Source organism: Ahaetulla prasina, chromosome 6 (assembly GCF_028640845.1).
Source record: "Ahaetulla prasina isolate Xishuangbanna chromosome 6, ASM2864084v1, whole genome shotgun sequence".
In the NCBI taxonomy this organism is placed as follows: domain Eukaryota; kingdom Metazoa; phylum Chordata; class Lepidosauria; order Squamata; family Colubridae; genus Ahaetulla; species Ahaetulla prasina.
Window position 1 is genome coordinate 70,606,468 of NC_080544.1, and position 20,694 is coordinate 70,627,161.

Here is a 20,694-nt window from a genome sequence, read left to right on the forward strand (position 1 = left end):
GAAGGACATTGTAATAGATGATTCTATGAGTTAAACTCAGGTCATGTCGAACTCCCTGCTTTGGTGATTTTTAATGGATGAAATCACTGCTTTAGGAATGTGGAAGCCAATTCGTGGAGACCAATTTCTCTCTTTAAATCCCTAACAAAAATATTACCTTGGCAATTTTTAGCCCTGCCCAAATTTCCTCAGGCAAGGCATTATACCCAGATCTGAAACAATAATATTCAGGAGAATGTTAAAGATTTCCTTTTCTTTCTCCTATATTTAGGCAGTAGCTGAACTTCTGGCTGGTGGAGCTGAACCAAATCTACCTTTAAGCCAAAGTATTGCAAGTGCCTTGTGTGCTGTTGTTAATCCTGCATATGAACAGAGTGGGACAATAGCAGCTAAGATGGCACAGGTAAGAAAAGTGTTGCATGTTTGTTTACTCTTTTCCAAATAAAGATTGTAAACTTTTTTAACCCCCTGCCAAAACAAAAGTAAAAAAAAAAGTCATTATAATGGTGAAGCAGGATGGAAAAGCCATGAATTGAGGAAATAAGCGAGAAAAGGCTCAAGGATTAAAGAATCAGAAATAAAGCTGATACAGATTTTTAGTGTTACAGGGAGAGATCAACATATTGGATGGCTGAGAGACCAGGAGGTTGAGTGAACAGTAAATGGCATTGACAAACTGATGGCTCCAATTTGTCTGTCCGTCTTCTAGTATACTTACGTAAGCAAGTAATCATTTAGATATAAAACCTCATTATCTATACCACACAAAGGGAAAAATGCTATATCCCCATATTAAGTTTGGTTGTGGCGGCTCAATTTTAACACAAATTAAATTGTACATTTGATTAGCCAGAACTTCAGTTTCCCCTTGTAACATAATGGCTTACGAAGAAGATACCAAAAATTAACAAATTTGCTTTTACATGATTAATATAATTAAGTAACATTATTAGGTTTATAGACATGTGTGAGCACTTGTAAACATTAACTGAATTGTGTGCATCTTCCTAAACAAAAATTGGTTTGTATGTATAGTTACGCCTTATGTCTATATAAATGCTAGCAATAAATCAATGACCTTCAGGTTGGACTATATTGATTTGCCTATGTTTAACATTGGTGGAAATGGCAGCACATAACTCTTGATGTTCTACATTTATTTTCTTCTCGACTTAGATTGATTCTCTCCTAGCAGCAGGTGCAGATATGTTGATGCCAATTACTCTTATTGAAGAGGGTAGAACTGCAGTGGGGACAGTTGTGGACTATGCATATTTCAAATATTATCAGGTATCTTTTTCCATATTTGAAAATTCAAAATATGATGTATCTACAGTCCTGTGTTTTGAAGAATATACATTTTTGCTACTGTTTAATTTGTTATATGGAATTAAGAGTCATGTATGTCAGGAAAACCTAAAGGTAACTTGAATAAGGTATTTAAATGTTATGGTAAGACAAGAGATAGAGTGAAGAATGAATGGTTGCTGAATTAATTAATGGATCAAATATAAAAATAACTATTACAAAAGAACTATGTTGAGGGTGATATAATTATATAGAGAAAATGAATGAACATTCAATACCTTAAGGTATGGTTGAGAAGAGAATGATTGAAAAAGTTATGGTCAGATGGAACTGATCATTGACAAAGTTAAAGAGCTCATAGAAAAGCATTGTGGCAATAGATATATAAATGTGATGGAAACAAGGATGATTTGTAAATGGAAAGGTCTGGAGAACGGTGTTGATGTAAATGAGATTTATTTAGATTTTCTTTCCCTTTCTGTTTTTCTTGAATGTCATTTATTTAATACTTCTTTTTCTTCTTTGCATTTTAAACATTGCTTATTTTGAAGTGTATTACATATACACTTTTGCAATTTTGGAAACTGTTTTCTTATTTTCTTTGATCAATGTACTTTGATCAACATTTGGTGGTACTGTTGGGATTAAGTAAACCTGTGTTTCACAAGCATATAGAATACTTAGAATGTAATTGAGAGGCTTCATCAGTGCTTCTGCCCAGAGTTCTACATGTGCCAAAACATCTGTGCCACATTATCATGGATAAAGACAATGGATAGAAAGGTGTTTGTAGTTGCTTTCATCAAAATACACTGGGTTTTGACATTATTTATGTTTTATACTTCTGTTTATAAATTACTTGCAAATAATATATTGTTACATTATAGGAAACAATATTATCAATCTCTATTAAAGGCATATTTTTATTTATATAAGCATGGAAATAGAATAATTGGTGAATTTATTTCCCTTGCATGTAGGAAGGTGCAGAAAGGAATGTTCTGAAGACTGACTTTCTAAATGTCTGCTAGGAAAACTAGAAATTAAGTAAAAAACATAGGTGGCATTGCTTTTATCTGAAACAGATTATAAATTTTGCTTATGGGAAACTGGCAAGGAGCAGCAGAAATCACAATCACATGACTGCAATTTGCTACAATGCCATAATCACATGTGGATGCCTACTGCCCAGACCACAATTATGTGACTGTATGGATGCTGCAATGGTTGGAACTATAAGGACCTATCATTTGCTCGGCTTCATCTTAGCTTTGAAAATTGCTAGATGAATGATGGTAACTCAAGGACTATCTGACTACCTGACCGTATGAGTTGTGATGGCACAGTGGTTAGAATGCAGTATTGCAGGCTAATTGTGCCAACTGGCAGTTCGATTCTCACCGGCTCAGAGTTGACTCAACCTTCCATCCTTCTAAGATCAGTAAAAATGAGGATCCAGATTGTTGGGGACAATATGCTTAGAGAGGGCTGTAAAGCACTATGAAGTGATATATAAGTCTAGGTGCTATTGCTGTCTATAATTTTTATGCACATTTTCTAGTTACATACTAAAAATAATGCTTATGTATTGTAGGATAAAAGAGTGTTGCATATTCCCCTCCATTCTCTGTCACCAATAGAGAGGGATACATATGCATTTCGACGAAAGATGCTGGATTTTCTCAGTGAACGGCTTCGTGAGTGTGTCAGTGAAAAAGAAAAACAGTGGGATGAAGAAGAACTTAGGAAAATCAAAATTGGTGAGTCCAAGTTAGATTTTAAAATAAAAAAAAACAATATAAGCCAGTTCTCGACTTGGTTTAGAATACTTAGGGCAGAGGTGTTTTCATGCAGCTGGACATTATTTAAAAACATGAACCTAAAAAGTTTAACTTGGGATTCATTGTCAACTTTCCTCCTATCACCTGAGGAATGTGGTAATATGATATCATCTTATCTTTTTGCATTCACAAGATATACTGTGCTGAGACAAAAAGGAGGCTAAAGAAGTTGACACTCGTATGCAATCCTTATAATGTTTAATTTCATTCTCAGACATTGAAATTTGTTTGTTTTTATTAAAAAATTGGCTAATACTGCTAACAGTTCTGAAAAAATAAGATTGACTCTGGCATTTAGAAAAGCAGCAATTGCTCTCATGAGATCAGTTTTAATAATAGATTGATGAAAATGCCAAATTCATAATGAACGTTTGGTTGTCTGTGCAGCCATTTATAATGGGGGAAAATAGTGAAAACTCAACAAATCAAGACACCCTATAGAAATAACGTCAAGAGACTGGATGAAGATGATCACTACACTTGGGCATCCTCTAGGCTGCCAACATCATGCACACTGTAATCAAGAAGGAGGCTAGAAATGAATACAATTACGAGAGTAATGAAGATCTTAAAGTCTAAACTCTTGAGGAAATATCAAGACAATTAACTAACCTGGGTAATTCCAGTCATTAGATGTCCAACTGAAACAGTAGACTGGAGTCAAGCAGAACTAAAAGCTCTGAATAGAAATACCAAAAAAATAATGGCAATGAATTATGCCCTTCATACACACATCAATATTGACAGATTGTACTTACTAAGGAAAATAGGTGAATAATGTTGCAAGCACACCAGGCAGTTGAAGAAGAAAAAAGGGCATTGGAAGAAAATCTGAAGGACAGTGAAGATGATATATTAAAGCTAGCCTACTCAGTTATGCAGGCTTGCTGAGTTGTGGAGAGACCAAACTGGCCTTCAAGAAAGACCCAATGAAGAATAGGAAAGAGACAGCAAGGCAAAAGTTTATATGACTAGTACATTTTTTAAAAACAATCAGGAAAAATAAATAACAAGAAGACCTGGCAATGGCTTAGAGCAGGAAAGTTGAAGAAAGAGACAGGAGCTAATACTGGCAGCACAAGACCAAGCCTTAAGAACAAATGCATACAAAGCCAGAATTGGAGAGGACAGCAACAGACAGGAAAAGCCACCTCTGCAAAGAAGCTGAAGAAACATTGGACCTTTAATTAGCTGCTGCAAAAAGATTGCACAGACTGACTATAAAAAAATGGCATGACAAAATAGCAACAACGGTGTGTTCGAATATTTGCAAGAAATCACATTTGTCTACAAGGAAGAACTGGTGGGATCTTAAAATAGTAAGGAAAAAAGAAAACAAAGAAGTAACATATCCTGGGAATTTAGCACTCAAACAGACAAACACCTGCCACATAGCATTCCAGACTTAACAATTGTCGATAAGAAGGACAAAAAAGTCTGGATAGTGGATGTGGCAGTACCTGGAGAAAGCAGAATAGAAGAGAAAGAGCTGGAGAAGATCACAAATACAGTGACCTGCAAATAGAAATAGAATGATTGTGGCAAAAGAAAGCAAAGTTAGTACCAATAGTTATAGGTGCTTTGGGTGCAACCTCAAAACTTCTGGAGCATCACTTGAGCACCATAAGCATTGACACCATAATCAGTTGGAAAAACTTACATATTGCAATGATACATTTAATACTACCAAATAATAACATCTCCCTAACCCAAGCCTTGGGAAGGACTCGAAAGGTGGATAAAAATGGCAGATACAAACATCTGGCTGGCTATTGAATGAATCATACACCAGGGGTGAAATGTTACCGGTTCAGACTAGTTTGGGAGAATCAGTAGCAGAGATTGGGGCTGGTTTGGAGAACCAGTAGCAATCGCTGGCTGGCCATGCCCTCAAACCGTGGCCCGCAGCCCTGCCATGCTTCCCTGCCTTCCATGTGGCCTTACCGGCATCCCTGTGGCCAGCTTGCAAAGGCAGGCAAGCAGAAGTCATGTGGAAGGCAGGCAAGCAAAGCAGGGCTGCAGGGAAGAGAGCTAGCAGCTTACTATCTTTCCTGCAGCCCTCCCATGCTTACCTGCCTTCCACGCTACCTTCCCAGCAGTCCCCCTCGCCTGCTTCCGAGGTCGGCGTCCAGCCCGGCCTGGACAGTGGAAACACAGCTGCTGCTCTGGGGCTGAGAAGGGTGGCGGAGGTGGTGGTGGTGGTGTTCCGGAAAGGCGGGACTGCCACCGTCAGACTTACCAATGCTTCCTGTCCGATGATCCCACTACTGGGTGGCTCCTCCCGTCCCCCTCCCTCTTTGTCTGCCCTGAGTAGAGAAGGACAGCTGCGGTGGATAGAGACTCTCTCCCTATTCCAGAGCAGGAGCGAAACGCCCCTCTACTTGCCTCTTTCTGGCCTCTCATCTCTCTCTTTCTCTCATCTTTCTCTTTCTCCCTCTCTCTTTCTCCCTCTCTCATTTGTGTGTGTGTACGTGTACATGCATGCATGCTACCTCTTGAACTGTTTCCAAAAACAGGCGAGGGTTGGGTTTGTTTGGGTTTTTTTGCTGATGTTCTTCTTTCTTCTTTGGGTGCTTTTTACCATTTAAATCGAGTCATTTCAGGTTCCTAGATAAATTTCACCACTGGTCTATATGGAAGATTGTACCGGGTGGGAGTATGCGCAGCCCTCTGGGATGGAGAGCAGAGCAAGGGAAGGTTCTGATGTTTGCTTGGGTGGCGGAGGGAAATTCAAAGCATTGGGGGCTTCAGAAGGGGCAGAATGTACTTTAAAATGTACAGCTCCTGGCTCTCTCCACGCCCACCTGGTCACATGGTCACATGACCACCAAGCCACGCCCACCAAGCCACACCGACGGAACTGGTAGTAAACATTTTTACATTTCACGCCTGCCATACACCATCGAACAAGAACATCTGCCTATCCTAGGTCCTTGGAAAGAACTTGATAGGTAGATAAAAATGCCAAATCCAAACTAAACATGTGACTGTGACAAACCAATAATAATTAATAATGATGATGATGATGATGATGATAATGATAATAATAATAATAATAATAATAATAATAATAATAATAATAATAATAATAATAATAATAATAATAATAATAATTGCATTTCAGCTTCTGCAGGAGTAAGAAAGAAATCTATAAATCCATCTTTAGGACCATTACCAGAAATAGATTCATCAAAGTAAGTTATATGAATCAAAATTTAATTTGCTTGTTGTACTTATAGATGGTTGTGATAGTTGGTTTTAGTATTGTTGTCATCTCTAATGGAACCAGACATATAGATTGAATATTCTGCTGCAGAGCTCAAAATGATATTCTCTTTAAGCTATTTGGTCTTCATATGGCTTCTAAAATAGATGTCCTAAATCCAGATATGAGCCCCTTTTTAATTTTAAATTTAGTATCTATAATATTGTTGCTATGTGTTGTTTATATATAGTATATGTATATATAGATGTATTCATGTATTCATACATATATACACATTGGACATAAAGTGCATGTGGTTTATTGTGCATTCCTCCAATCTCTGCAACAAACTTTAAAGTCAGTGTTCAGATTTCTTATAAGTGTGATGTAAAAATGATTAGCTGAAAATAAGCACTGGTAAAAATTGCGTATTGACTGTATATATTGACAAGCCCATAAAACATTAATTTGGGGAAGTTTAATTAGAAGTTTACGAGACAGCATGGGTATATGATAGGAAACTATTGAAATAACTTTCAATAATCACATAATAGAATCACAACATAAGGAAACAAGTGTTGAAGATCAAAACTCTTGATGTACAGAATCATATATATTCCAACTTTTTAATATTTAAGCAAATTTCTTTATTATGTGTGTGTTCCAAAAAGTTTACATGTTACATCCCTGATCTTTTTTTTAACCACATTTTTTTAAACAGACTCTTCTTTAAATACTGCTACCAGTGTGGGCGATCTGTTGGTGTGACCCTTACACCTTGTCTACATTGTTTTGAGATCTTCACTTGCAGCAAGTCTTGCAAAGTCAGGGCTTGGAATGAACGGCATAAACGAGAGTGTTTACAAACAGGTAGGTGGGGTTGATGGCATGCAGAACGAAGTGAGACTGAGATAGGATGTAAAAACGTTGCAATTATTTATTCTAGAAAGTAACAGTGTTCTTAAAAATGTAAGTAATCTTGTTTTATTTAATTTAATTTAATTAGTATCTGTAAACGTCAACAGTTACTTATCCTTATGAAAACTTACCTTTATGAAAACAATTCAGCTAAACCAAACTTAAATTGAAACAGTAACTTGAGCAATACACATATGAAATCTGCAGTAAAATTTATTTAGTTACTTAATTTATTTATATATATATGTTTTCTGAGGTTTTCACGGGTGTTTGTATATAGGTCTTTGGTTGTTCGGGTTTTCTCCCGTGTAAAATTGGAAGTGTCTTGGTGACGTTTCGACAAAGTCTCATTCGTCAGCTTCAGGCTTCAGCTTCGCAGCTGTTTCTTCCTTTTAACTGCTAGTGGGGGTTTGAACTGATTGGGTGGGAGCTTGGCTGTGCTCTGATTGGATGGGGTTTTTTCTGTGCTCTGATTGGCTGGGGGTGTGTCCTGTGTTGGTGGGGGCTTGGTTGTGCTCAGTCTAGTCTGTGCTGCAGGGGAATTTGAGCTGGTGAGCTGCATAGCTGTTGTTTGGCTTTGTGGTCGTGCTACATCTTCATATTGGGTGTCAGTCTGCTGCATGAATGGATTGGAGGGGTTTGAAATGGCTAATGTTGCAGCTGTGGTCTGGCTTCTGGTCCTTGGTCGTGCTTCATGATCAGTGTGGGTTTGGGTCTGCTTTCTGGGTGGATGTGCGGTGGTGACATCCTGTGTGGACCTTGTGAGTGTGGGTCTGGTGTCATTCCTCGTGTTAGGGACTCGTTTGTCAATAAGGGCGGGTTTCCAAATGGCTGGTAGGCGGGAGGTGTCATCTCGTTTGTTCATGCTGTGTGGGCGTTTTTCTATCTCAATGGCTTCTCTGATTATTCTGTTGTTAAAGTGTTCAGTTTTGGCGATAGTTCTGGTCTTTTTAAAGTCAATATCATGTCCTGTGACTTTAAAGTGTTGGACCAGGGAAGAAGTTGGTTCCTCTTTTTTGAATGAGTTCTTGTGTTCTTCAATGCGTGCACTTATTCTTCTGTTGGTTTATTTATTTATTTTTTCTTAGAACATTCTGCATAATCCACCAGATTCTTATCCAGAAAGAGCAAAAATTTTCAATAAATACAATTCTAAAACAATTTAAAACTTATTCAAAAGCCTTAATTACATCTCCAACATTTCGCTTGCATATCTGGATACATACATGATAATTTCTTAGGATCTAAATGCCATCTATAAAACATCTTATAAAAATTTTTTCCTGTCTAACAAATTTTTCCCATGTTTCCAACATTATTGGTTCTTGAATATTCTATGCCCATGGGGTTTCTTAGGATGGTGGATATTTTCTGTTTGTGCAGAATGCTGTCTTGATGTTGTGTTTGTGGAGGATCTTGCTGATTCTGTCTGTGGTGCCTTTATATATGGGAGGAGGGCTGTGCCGTTTTCTTGTTCTCTGTCTTGGATTTTAGTGGGGGTTCTTTTGGATTAGCTTGGTAATCTTATTTGTTTTGGAATCCATTGGATGTTAGTACGTTAGTGAGAGTGTCTAGTTCGGGTTTTAGGTGTTGTTCATCAGCTAAGCATTTTGTTCTGGAGATGAGTGTCTTGGCTACGGAGTTGATCTGTGCTGGGTGGTGGTGTGAGAGTGCGTGCAGATAGCGGTTTGTGTGTGTTTTCTTCTGGTAGATGGTGTGTCCTAGGGAGCCATTGGGTTTCTGTAGACTAAGACATCCAGGAAGGAAGTTGGTTATTAACTTCTGTTTCCATGGTGAACTGTATTTTGGGGTGTAGGCTATTGAGGTGTGTGAGGAAGTTGTCAAGTTTTCTTTCCGTGTGGCCAGATTATGAAGGTGTCGTCTACATATCTGAGCCAGAGTTTGGGTTGTGATCAGATTTTCTAGAGCTTGGGTTTCAAAGTGTTCCATGTAGAGATTGGCAATGACAGGTGAGAGGGTGATCCCATGGGTGCTCCTTCTACTTGTTTGTATTTTTGTCCATTATAGATGAAGTATGTGTTGGATAGGCAGTGGTTGGTCAGATCTAGGATGTGCTTGGGGGTTATATTTGTTTTGGATAGCTGTCAAGGCTTCTTTGATTGGCACTTGGGTGAAGAGGGATATGACATCAAAGCTCACGAGTAGGTCGCTGGGCTGTAAGTTTTGTTTCTTTATGATCTCTATGAACTGGAATGAGTTTTTTACGTGTGAGGTGATGGATTCTGCATAGGGCTGTAGTTGTTTGGCGAGAAATTTGGCTAGGTTTTGTAGAGGTGAGCCTATGGAGCTGACTATGGGTCTGAGTGGGGTTCCTTCTTTGTGTATCTTGGGGAGGCCATAGAGCTTAGGGCATCTGGATGATTTCTCTCTGGGAATGATTCTTTGTTGGATTTCTTCGCTGATGGGGGAGGCAATTTTACGCGGGAGAAAACCCGAATAACCAAAGACCTGCATATATATATATGTATGTATATGTATATATATATATATGTATGTGTATATATATATATATATATATATGTGTATATATATATATATATATATATATGTTTTCTGAGGTTTTCGCGGGTGTTTGTATGTAAGTCTTTGGTTATTCGGGTTTTCTCCCGCGTAAAATTGGAAGTGTCTTGGCGATGTTTCCTGGATGTCTCCTGTCTTAGTCTACAGGAAATCCAGTGGCTCCCTAGGACACACCATCTACCAGAAGAAAACACACACAAACCGCTATCTGCACGCACTCTCACATCACCACCCAGCACAGATCAACTCTGTAGCCAAGACACTCATCTCCAGAACAAAACGCTTAGCTGACAAACAACACCTAAAAAACGAACTACACACTCTCACCAACGTACTAACATCCAATGGATTCCAAAGAAATAAGATCACCAAACTAATCCATAAAGAAACCCCCACTAAAATCCAAGACAGAGAACAAGAAAACGGCAAAGCCCTCCTCCCATATATAAAAGGTACCACAGACAGAATCAGCAAGATCCTCCACAAACACAACATCAAGACAGCATTCTGCACAAACCGAAAAATATCCACCATCCTAAGAAACCCCAAAGACAAAATTGAGTTAGAAAATCAAGGAAATCCCATGCATCGCCTGCAGCACCACATACATCGGACAAACCAACAGAAGAATAAGTGCACGCATTGAAGAACATAAGAACTCAGTCAAAAAAGAGGAACCAACTTCTTCCCTGGCCCAACACCTTAAACCCACAGGACATAAAATTGACTTTAAAAATACCAGAACTGTCGTGTCCCACTCCTCCGCTGACGGCCGGGTCGGGGAAGTCCGTATCAAGTGTGCCTCTGCAGCTCTGCCAAAGTCCTATCAGAGTTCTCAAGGCAGGCAGGAGACCAGGAAGTGACTTCAGCAATCCAAGTTAGACTTTGCCTGACTCAGAGAATGCCAGAAAGCAGATCCTTTAGCAGAGAAAGCAGAGCCTATAGGCCATGGGGTGTGGCTCCATGACTCAGTACTTATCCAGGCCTGCCCCTCCCTTCCTTCTGCTGATGTCGCCTCTCAATTCTCCGGAAGCGAGGATCTCTCCAGCCTCCAGCTGTTGGTAATCTGGCTTCACATTCTTCAGGCTCACATGCTGTGGGGGAGGGGTTTAGTTGCTCCGTTTGCCTGGGCATGGTGCCAGGATTGGGGGCTGAAGGCACGTCAGGCCCTTCGTCTTGCTCGGCCTGTCCGGGCTTGGTGCCAGGGCTGGGGCCTGGAGGCATGCCAGGACATTCTTCCGAACTATCAGCGTCTGGCAGGAGGTAAGAGGGGCCTGGCTGCGGCAGGGAGAGCGGGCGAGAGACAACAAGAACTATCGCCAAAACTGAACACTTTAACAACAGAATAATCAGAGAAGCCATCAAGATAGAAAAATGCCCATACAGCATGAATAAATGAGATGATACCTCCCGCCTACCAGCCATTTGGAAACCCACCCTTATCGACAAACGAGTCCCTAACATGAAGAATGATGCAAGACCCACACTCACGAGTGCCACACAGCATGTCACCACTACACATCCACGCGGAAAGCAAACTCAAAACCACACCGATGATGAAGCATGACCACGGACCAGAAGCCAGACCGCAGCTGCATCATAGCCATTTCAAACCCCTCCAATCCATACATGCAGCAGACTGACACTCACCATGAAGATGTAGCACGACCACGAACGTGAAGCCAAACAACAGCAATGCAGCTCACCAACTCAAATCCTCCTGCATCTCAGACCAACCTGAGCACAACCAAGCCCCCCACAAACAGAACACAGCCCCATCCAATCAGAGCACAGCCAACCCCACCATCCAATCAGAGCACAGCCAAACCCCCAACCAATCAGAACACACCTCCACCCAATCAGAACACAGCCAAGCTCCCAACCAATCAGTTCAAACCCCCACTAGCAGTTAAAAGGAAGAAACAGCTGCGATCACACATTTCTCCTAGAAGCATGAAGCTGTAAACACCTAGCCTGAAGATGACGAATGGGATTTCGTCGAAACGTCGCCAAGACACTTCCAATTTTATGCGGGAGAAAACCCGAATAACCAAAGACCTATATGCAGCTCTCAACAGGTTTGTCAGTTTCAGCCTCATCTCAACACCAGGGAAAACCACCAGGTTTTAAGTGCAGTTTGGAAGGTCAAAAGGGTAGGGGCCTGCTCGATCTTTGGAGGAAGGGTGTTCCATAGAACAGGAGAAGACACATTTCCTAGGCCCCCTAAGACGGCAGCATTTAGGGAAGGGACCAGGAGTGTGCCTATTGTATCAGATATGGTGGAGAAGACAGGTATCCTCAGGGACAGATGGTCCCACAAATTACCTGGTCCTGTGCCAGGTAGGCTTAAAGGTAATAACTACTACCGTGAATTGGCACTTGAAAGAAACAAGGAACCAGTGCAACTTACACAACAGAGGTATAACATGGATGAATCTAGATGCGCCCATCACTGCACAGGCCACTGTATTCTGGACCAATGTGATGCACTTTGATTTATTTCATCACTACTGACTACTATAGTTCTACTCTTCTTCCTATAGTATTCTAGTTCAGGTCTGAGTGCTTAGCTTGCTGATTTGAAGTTTGTTTTATTTTGCATCTTCTTATTTGCACTACTGTATAGAAGATTTCTTTTAAAAATGAGACTATGGCTAGTTAAATCCTTAATTTTGGAAGCATCATTTCCCTGGTTATCCATCATTTCAGATGGATAACTGTGCTTAATAGGAAGATGGTAGCCTAGGCAGAATTTGGAACGGAGATAGATTATGTAAGACAAATGGCTAATAACTTCAGAGTGTATATCATTTGAACCTAATTCCTGAACATTATACATATTTTTAGGTACTTAGTTACCCAAATCTTCTTTCCTAAGTTTATTTTACCTAGCATTTTGTGGGCTAACATTCAATGTCTTTTGGATTTCACTTAGCATACACAGATCTTTTTAATCCCCCCCTTTTTTTAAAATAGAAATTCAGATGTGTGTACCAACAATATCCAATGAAGTAAGATATTGCTTTTTAAGCTATGGGTGGTCCATTTTACTGCCCTACTGGGAAACATCTGTAGAATTACATACTATATTAAAAATAATAATTATATTACTTAGATCTAATTCAGGCATTAAAGTTCCCACATGAGTGCTATTATAGATATAATAGATATATAGATATAAACAATCCTGAAGTAATGGTTTGAGATGCTATCATAAATGTCTTTATATCACATTTATGCCTCTTAAGTAGCCCTTGGGACTGCCTTTCTACTTCTTTGATAGATAATTCTCATTCCCAGATAATTTCTTTATAAATATTATGTTTTGATAATATTAAGAAGCATTTAATACTGATCTAATTCACTCCGCATCATATATACATGTTTAGATTTCCTGTTATTATTTATCTTACATCTTACATTGTATAAAATAAATTTATTTTTTAATCTGTTTGCATTAAGTACTGATTTAAATCTGTTTCAGTTCTTGGCAACCAGCTAATTTTTGTAGTGTCAGAAAAGAACCCTACATTGAACACAAGGGCACTGCTGCTTATAATGTGGAGCAAATTATTTGAAAAATATTTGATGTGGTTACTTTAATTGGGCAGAATATGCTTCCTCTCATCTTTAGAACAAGTTAAGGAGAACAAGAAAAATAATGTGCGAATTGTTACTTTCCTGACCACTTTAATGTACAAACGTATAAGATTAAAATTGCAGGAAAAATTAAATTCTTGAAATATAAAGCAGGATTCATTGAAAACCTGGACTGGAAAGATGGCAAAAGATTGGTAGGAGAATGACTTTAAAAGGCAAGAGAAGTCTTCACTCGAAGAAGCAAGGAGAGAGCCATGTAAAAAGAATTTTATTAATATATGGATTGTGTATAAGCTAGATGCCAAGTGTGCCTAGACTGTACATGATTTTTTTTTATTTTGATTTTACAATTGTGTGTTTTCTTGAAAGGGTTTTTAGTTAAAATTTAGAATTGATCTAGAAAAATACAGTACAAGGTGTATTTCTCAAAATGATATGGTCAAGAAAGATAAAATAATGATTCCATGAAGAATATGGTATCAACATCTCATTTGGATGGATAAATTAAAGCAAAGCATTTTCCAAGCTTCCAGAAACTGAAATAAGGAAATTTCATATCTGCATATAAAATGGATATTGGAAAGTAAAGGATTAGTTCCACAGTGATCAATCAGGTATGACTGGGAAGCACATGAGCAGGACATGAATATAATACTGTTGTCTTCCTCCAAGTTTTTCAGCCTCTGGATTTCATCTTCTTCATACTCTGAAAGAGGCATAAAGCCAGCAATATATGTATAGTCCCTTTCTGGAGCCAACCAAATGACTAGGTTTCACAACATCATGTAATGAATTATGCTATGTGAGGACTTTCCTTTTTGCTTCTTCAAATCAACAAAAATCAGCTTCAAGCTTCATTGGTTGTCCCATGTTTTAGTATTAATAAAAAATGCAGCAGCTAACTCTAAACTCTAAATTTGGTTTCAACATACAACCTGTTCCAAAAATTTGTGCCTGTTTTGTTCTGCTTTGTTCTACCAAGCCCACGTTTTATGTTCCTTTGGGGCCAGAAGATACCAACATTTTAGACTGGAGTTTAGAAGAAACCTTTACCAAAGCAGTATTGCTTCATTTATTCAAAATCCATGTTAACGTTTGTACAAGTATTGTACTATTTTCTCTTTGAAATATAGTTTGCCCATTGCTACACCGTGTGGCTCACTGACTTATCTTCAACCTATAGAGCAACCTATTAGTAATGTAATGTAGTTGACCACAATTATGACCAACATTTTCTATCAGTTATAAATCATTTTGTTCTACCAGGCTTCTGTTAAAGGGATTCAAATTGAGTAAACCAAAAAATATGTTGTGGCATTCACTCATATTTCTATCAGTTTTATACTTGTTTTCTGCCATTTTGTCAGATCAAGCCTAAATTTTGTATCACCCCACAATGTGGAAAACTGACATGTCCCTTAAAAGGGAGTTACAGAGCATCCCTCTGTATTAGAGCTTTTCTACTAGAACTTTGTTCCCCTATTTGACCCTCCCAGTTGCTAAGAAGTGGCTATTGAACATAAAAGTGTGCTATTTGCAATATTAATGAAGTTTCCACACACTATGAAAGAAAATACTGAGGTCAGTGTTAAATTTTCCAGATTATGATAAAATCTATGTACACAAAGATATTGGATCAAGTTTGCATCAAACAGTCTGAAAATCAAATATGAGTTTGGTTATCATCCTAGTTCTTATCAGAAGAAAGTGAGATGAAAGCAGTTACTACAAAGCAAAAGATTGAGAAGATTGAGATTATGCAGTTCTTCTCAGAAGCATTTACTAAATTAAGTTTGTCTTTCAGTATTATACCTCCTTTAGTGCTGATAATTTCATGATCCAGAATTGTGGAACTAAGAGACTGATCAGTCAATATTTTCACGCTAAGGCATGTATTTGAACTCAGTTTTTTTATAGTGGTACATCTTTTTCACCATGTTTGGTACAGTGAGATCTCCATAGCTCAAATCAGCTAAATCTTGGAAGTTGTATTATCCGGTGCTTCTTCAGAATGGCGATAAGGACATAAATCTCATCATATGAATGCCTGAATGATTTTAGTGGGATACGATTAAAATGATTTAAATTACTAGAAAATGTATTTTTTTAAGACTGTTGATGTTAATGTATAGAATTTCTAGTAATCTGTGATGTGGTAACCTGAGAACATGGACACATGAACGCTGTTAGCAGTACATCATATCTATAATTGTCTTCATGTTTATGTACAAAAATAGATTTCCCACAGGAGGACAATATTTTAAAAAAACATGAGATGACATCCTAGAGAGCGTTGAAAAATTGAGATGGCAGTTGTAGCAGCATGAATAAAGTTCTACTATGCTGCGACAGTTGTATTTGTTTCTTTTGTTTTTTTGACACTCACCTGAGGATGCTGCTGGCTTGAGGAGTCAGCTACTGGTTCATGTAAATATTTATTTCTAAGGAATAGTCTGTATTTCTTTAAGACTATTTTATTTTAACTTTTCCTTTTGAAGAATACAATTGGAATTAAGGGATTTTAAGACATTAACTTGTTCATGTGCATGTGGATTAAGGTAACTGCAGAAAATATTTTAATGTATAAAAAATCTAAATCATAAAAATGTCTAAGATTATATTTACTGTATTATGTGTGTTGAAAATATTGCCCTGTGCTTTAGGAATGTATTTAAGAGAATCATAATTTTTGTAACTTTTAATTTAATAAAAAACAAATCACATTATTGGATTTTGACATACACAGACATACAGGTTCTTTGAGGCATACATTACCTTATTTCATACTATTGAGCATTCTGAAATGTCTTTCCAACTTATTTTATTGCTGCAAAAGAGAGCACATCTTCGTCTGAAGAAGTCCCACCTGTTAGGGAGGGTAAGTAAATACCCATTACTAACCTCTTCATTAATCACATTTGGTTTTGTTTTTGTTTTACATAGTAATGTTGTTTCATACAGAGCCTTAGAACATAGGGTTGAAAGGAATCTTGGTAATCATCTAGTTCAACGCCGTGATCAGAAGCCATTGCTGCAGCATATTCAAAAGATAGCCTGGCTATACATCTATTGTTTAAATATTACCAGTGAAGTAGTTCCCCATCTTGCAAAGTAATGTATTACATTGACCCTTATCATTAGATCTTTCCTGTTGTCCAGCTAAAATCTATTTTTAGTAATGTAAACACATTGGTTCTTAGCAGAGGTGAAATGCTCCTGGTTTGGACCGGATTGCCTGATCCGGTAGTGATGGCGGTGGGTGGGTTGAAGAACTGGTAGCAAAAATCCGTGCCCCCCCGCCATGCCCAGCTAAGCTGCTCAATCAACAGAGGTGTTTTTTTTTACTTCTAAAAACATTTTTTCTTTGGCTGAAAAAATGCTTTTAAAAGTTAAAAAAAAGCCTCTGATGATCACACGGCTCAGCTGGGATCGTCAGAGCCTTTTAAAAGCATTTTTAACAACCTCTTTGGCAGAAGAGATTGTAGAAAAAATGCTTTTAAAAGAAAAAAAAAGTTGGCCATGCCTACCCAGTCACATTACCCCCCCAAGCCATGCCCACAGAACCGGTAGTAACAAATTTTACATTTCACCACTGGTTCTTAGCCTATCTTCTGGAAGAACTCAGAAATCTATCTATCTATCAATCTATCATCCATCTATCTATCTATCTATCTATCTATCTATCTATCTATCTATCTATCTATCTATCTATCTATCTATCTATCTATCTATCTATCTATCTCTAGCATATCTATTTATCTCTACCCATAAAAATTCTGGCCAGTATACAGCACAAAAACAATAATAAGAGCAATAAAAAAAGGAAAGAATAATGTACGTCCCTAAGAGAAAATATTCAGATCAGCATATACAATCTTATAAGAGAGGGGTCTCCAACCTTGGCAAACAAAGCTGGCTGGGGAATTCTGGGAGTTGAAGTCCAACAGGCTTAAAGTTGCCAAGGTTGGAGACCCCTGCTATAAGAGACTTGCCATCAAGCTCAAATCAAAGCCTAGGGAAAAGGCCAGGTTTTCAGACACATTTGGCTAACCTAAAGATAGCTATCACATCTTCCTGCATTTATTTTTTCTCTAAGCAAAACTTACCCAGTGCTTCATAAACTTTTTCTTCCAGAATATATTATCGTATCAAGCATGTGATTTTTCTGCACAATATCCAGTTTATTATTGCCCTTTCTAAAATACTTTGTTGGATACAGTTTCTAGCTATAATATGATAAATTCTGAATAGACAGAAACAAGTATTTTCTTGTCGTATTTCTGTTAATGAGATCTAGGATTGCATTTGGTTTTTTTATAGCTGCATCACCATTTTAGTTCATATTTGCCATATGATTCCCCAAGACACCCTAATTATTTTTGCATATACGGCTGCTCAGGATTGTAGTCTCCATCATATACAAAAGGCTTGGATTTTTCTTAGCCAGATACAGGACTATAGGTTCAACTTGTCAAGACGTTCCTGAATCTTGATCTTGATGCTCTTTTTTAAGGAGCTTGTAATTTCTTCTCCTCCACCTGTGTCATCTTTTTTTATTTTTTATTTATTTATAATTACATTTCTATACCGCACCATCTCCCGGAGGACTCAGGGCGGTTTACAGCCAATGTTAAAATACCCACACCAATACAATATAAATATAATAAATAACAATATTTAAAAACAATTAAGAACAAATATTTACTGGCTGAATCACTAAAATGGTCAAAGACCGATTAAAACCCCTTAAAATTTCGCTAAAATATGTCTTAGGCTAGTCCCGCTCGGTGAAATAGTAAAGTCTTCAGTTCACGTTTGAAGGCCCGGAGGTCGGGGAGTTGGCGTAACCCCGGAGGTAGCTCGTTCCATAGGGCTGGTGCCGCCACAGAGAAGGCCCTCCCCCTGGGGGCCACCAACCTACATTGTTTGGTCGACGGCACCCTGAGGAGGCCCGCTCTGTGGGAGCGCACAGGTCGTTGGGAGGCAATCGGTGGCAGAAGGCGGTCTCGCAAATACCCCGGTCCTAAGCCATGGAGCACTTTAAAGGTGGTAACCAGCACCTTGAATTGCACCCGGAAGGCTACCGGCAACCAGTGCAGGCCGCGCAGGATGGGTGTTATATGGGAGCAACGCGGTGCCCCCTCTATCACCCGCGCAGCCGCATTCTGGACTAGCTGGAGCCTCCTGGTGCTCTTCAAGGGGAGCCCCATACAAATTTGAAAATCATACAGCATGATCATTCCTCCAAGTCAGCTGAAAATTACTGTACTACATGTTGAGCAGGAAAAGGCCTAGAGCTGGAAAAGTCCAATGGTGTTACACCCAAACTTCTAGTTCTGACACAGAATCATGCATACTTAAGGGCAAGCTATAGTTCAAGCATCTCCATACTGCCATGGTCTTCATTAGAGTCTTCATCAAATATTTGAAGTCAGTGTTCACTGTTCTGTAATTTAACTGACCACTATTCTGCGGTCAATGAAACTGTTCATTATTAGAAAAGTAAATATCAGGTAGGTTTGTGGTGATTAATTTTTTAATAAACCTGTGATACCTTTTCCTAGCCAATGTATTCTTTTAAAATACTCACCAACTGCTTAATCAACAGTTTTGCTAACTGATCAGTAGTTATCCATCTCTTAACTCTCTTTTTGAAGATAAGAGCATTTGTCCTTCTCTGGTCCTGTATTATGTGTATGGCAGGGGTGCAATCCAGCAGGTTCTTACAGGTTCTGGAGAACTGGTAGCGGAAATTTTGAGTAGTTTGGAGAACCAGTAAATGCTACCTCTGGCTGGTCCCAGAGTGGGTTGGGAATGGAGATTTTGCAATATCTGTCCCCCAGAAGTGGGGAGGGAATGGAGATTTTGCAGTATCCTTCCGATACCACGGCCTCAAAGCCACTCCCACAGAACCGGTAGTAAAAAAGTTTGGATTTCACCACTGGTCCATGGTTTTTCAAAGATCAGAGATGACATCTATTGGGTCCTTTGAAACTCAGATGTAGCTTTTATTTTTACAGATATTTTCTATTTCCTCCATAATGATTATACCTGTCTTCTATTTCCTGTATATGTATTTTTAATTCAAAAGCTCCCTGTGCATCTACAACTTTTACCTAAGATACCCCTTCACTTTTTTTTCTAATTGGAATGATATGAAATCCAAGTATATTATTTTTGGAAAGATCCCATCCCTTCTTTGATCCCTTTATAAACTTTGCATTTAAACTGTAAATACATAGGATGTTTGTGCTAGTACTCTAGTACTGCTTATTATTACTGTTGGTTTCAAAGCTTTGTCAGATTTTGATATTACATATTCCAAATAATTGAAATATTTATGAATGCTTCATAGTGTATGTTGTAAGCTGGCATGAAAATTATGAACCTAAGTATTTATAGATGCAGTAAAGTCTGCTGAGTGGTAGACTGCATCAAAGGTGGTGAAGATTTAGCCTGAATATTCCAAAACTAGCTTGCTGTTCAGTTTCATTATCCTGCCCATGATAGTGTTTTAGCAGCAGTCATAAAAGAAAGAAGTTAACTCTTGTCAGTGTGTCATGCTGACTGCTCTGCTTGCACACATTATCTGCAGTGTGGCTTTTTTTTTTTTTTTGGCATTGTGTTTCTTTCCTACCTTTTCTTCCCTAGCCTTACTGTTCTCCAATAAAAGAAGCAACTATGAAGAAGCTTGTTTTGTATTAAGCGCTGTCCTACTGGACCGAATTTTGAATTATTTTTTATAACGTTTTGTTTTCCACTTATCTTTTTCTTCATGGACTTCTAAGAAAGGAGGTGTTTATGATTAAGGGATGACCTTAAATTTCCGGGAGACAATTAGGACTATATATGGGGTATAAATGCAACTTATATAAACATATGTATGCTTGGGTAAGAGAAGTTTGAACGGGGGTGATGGAGGGTGGTGAGTGGAAAGAAATGCTGTTGAAGGAAGATGGGCCAGGTAAAGAGACAGCTGAAGATTAACTCACCAGCAGGACTTGGACAATTATATCAACCTGTCTTCCACGGTTGTGAGATCAAATGCTCATAATAAATTATCAGCCCGTGTCTGTTATAGTGACCACCAGGAGGCGCTTTGATTGCTTAACATAAATGTGAGGAAACTTGGATGAGTTTATAACTCAGCTGTATAACTCAGCTGAGTTTATAACTCAGCTGTATAATCTACAGTGGGATGACAGGAAGGCAAGATTTATTTTTTCTTAGTTGTGCACTAAGTTTTTCTAATTTGGTGCATATGTGCATAGAAATATAATT

At 38.4% G+C, this 20,694-nt stretch overlaps 1 protein-coding gene across 3 annotated transcripts in view; it reads left to right on the forward strand.

The window, feature by feature from the left end:
- The window catches only part of ANKMY1 (ankyrin repeat and MYND domain containing 1), a 95,971-nt gene that overhangs the window by 44,212 nt on the left and 31,065 nt on the right, over positions 1-20,694 (forward strand). For 2 of the 3 annotated variants that reach the window (XM_058187152.1, XM_058187151.1), the window contains exons 11-15: positions 272-403; positions 1,177-1,290; positions 2,903-3,068; positions 6,274-6,343; positions 7,076-7,224. In XM_058187152.1, the coding sequence (XP_058043135.1) occupies positions 272-403; positions 1,177-1,290; positions 2,903-3,068; positions 6,274-6,343; positions 7,076-7,224 (631 nt within the window). Of the gene's footprint in view, positions 1-271; positions 404-1,176; positions 1,291-2,902; positions 3,069-6,273; positions 6,344-7,075; positions 7,225-16,249; positions 16,292-20,694 lie in introns of all 3 variants that reach the window. The other variant, XM_058187153.1, reaches the window with a different exon arrangement.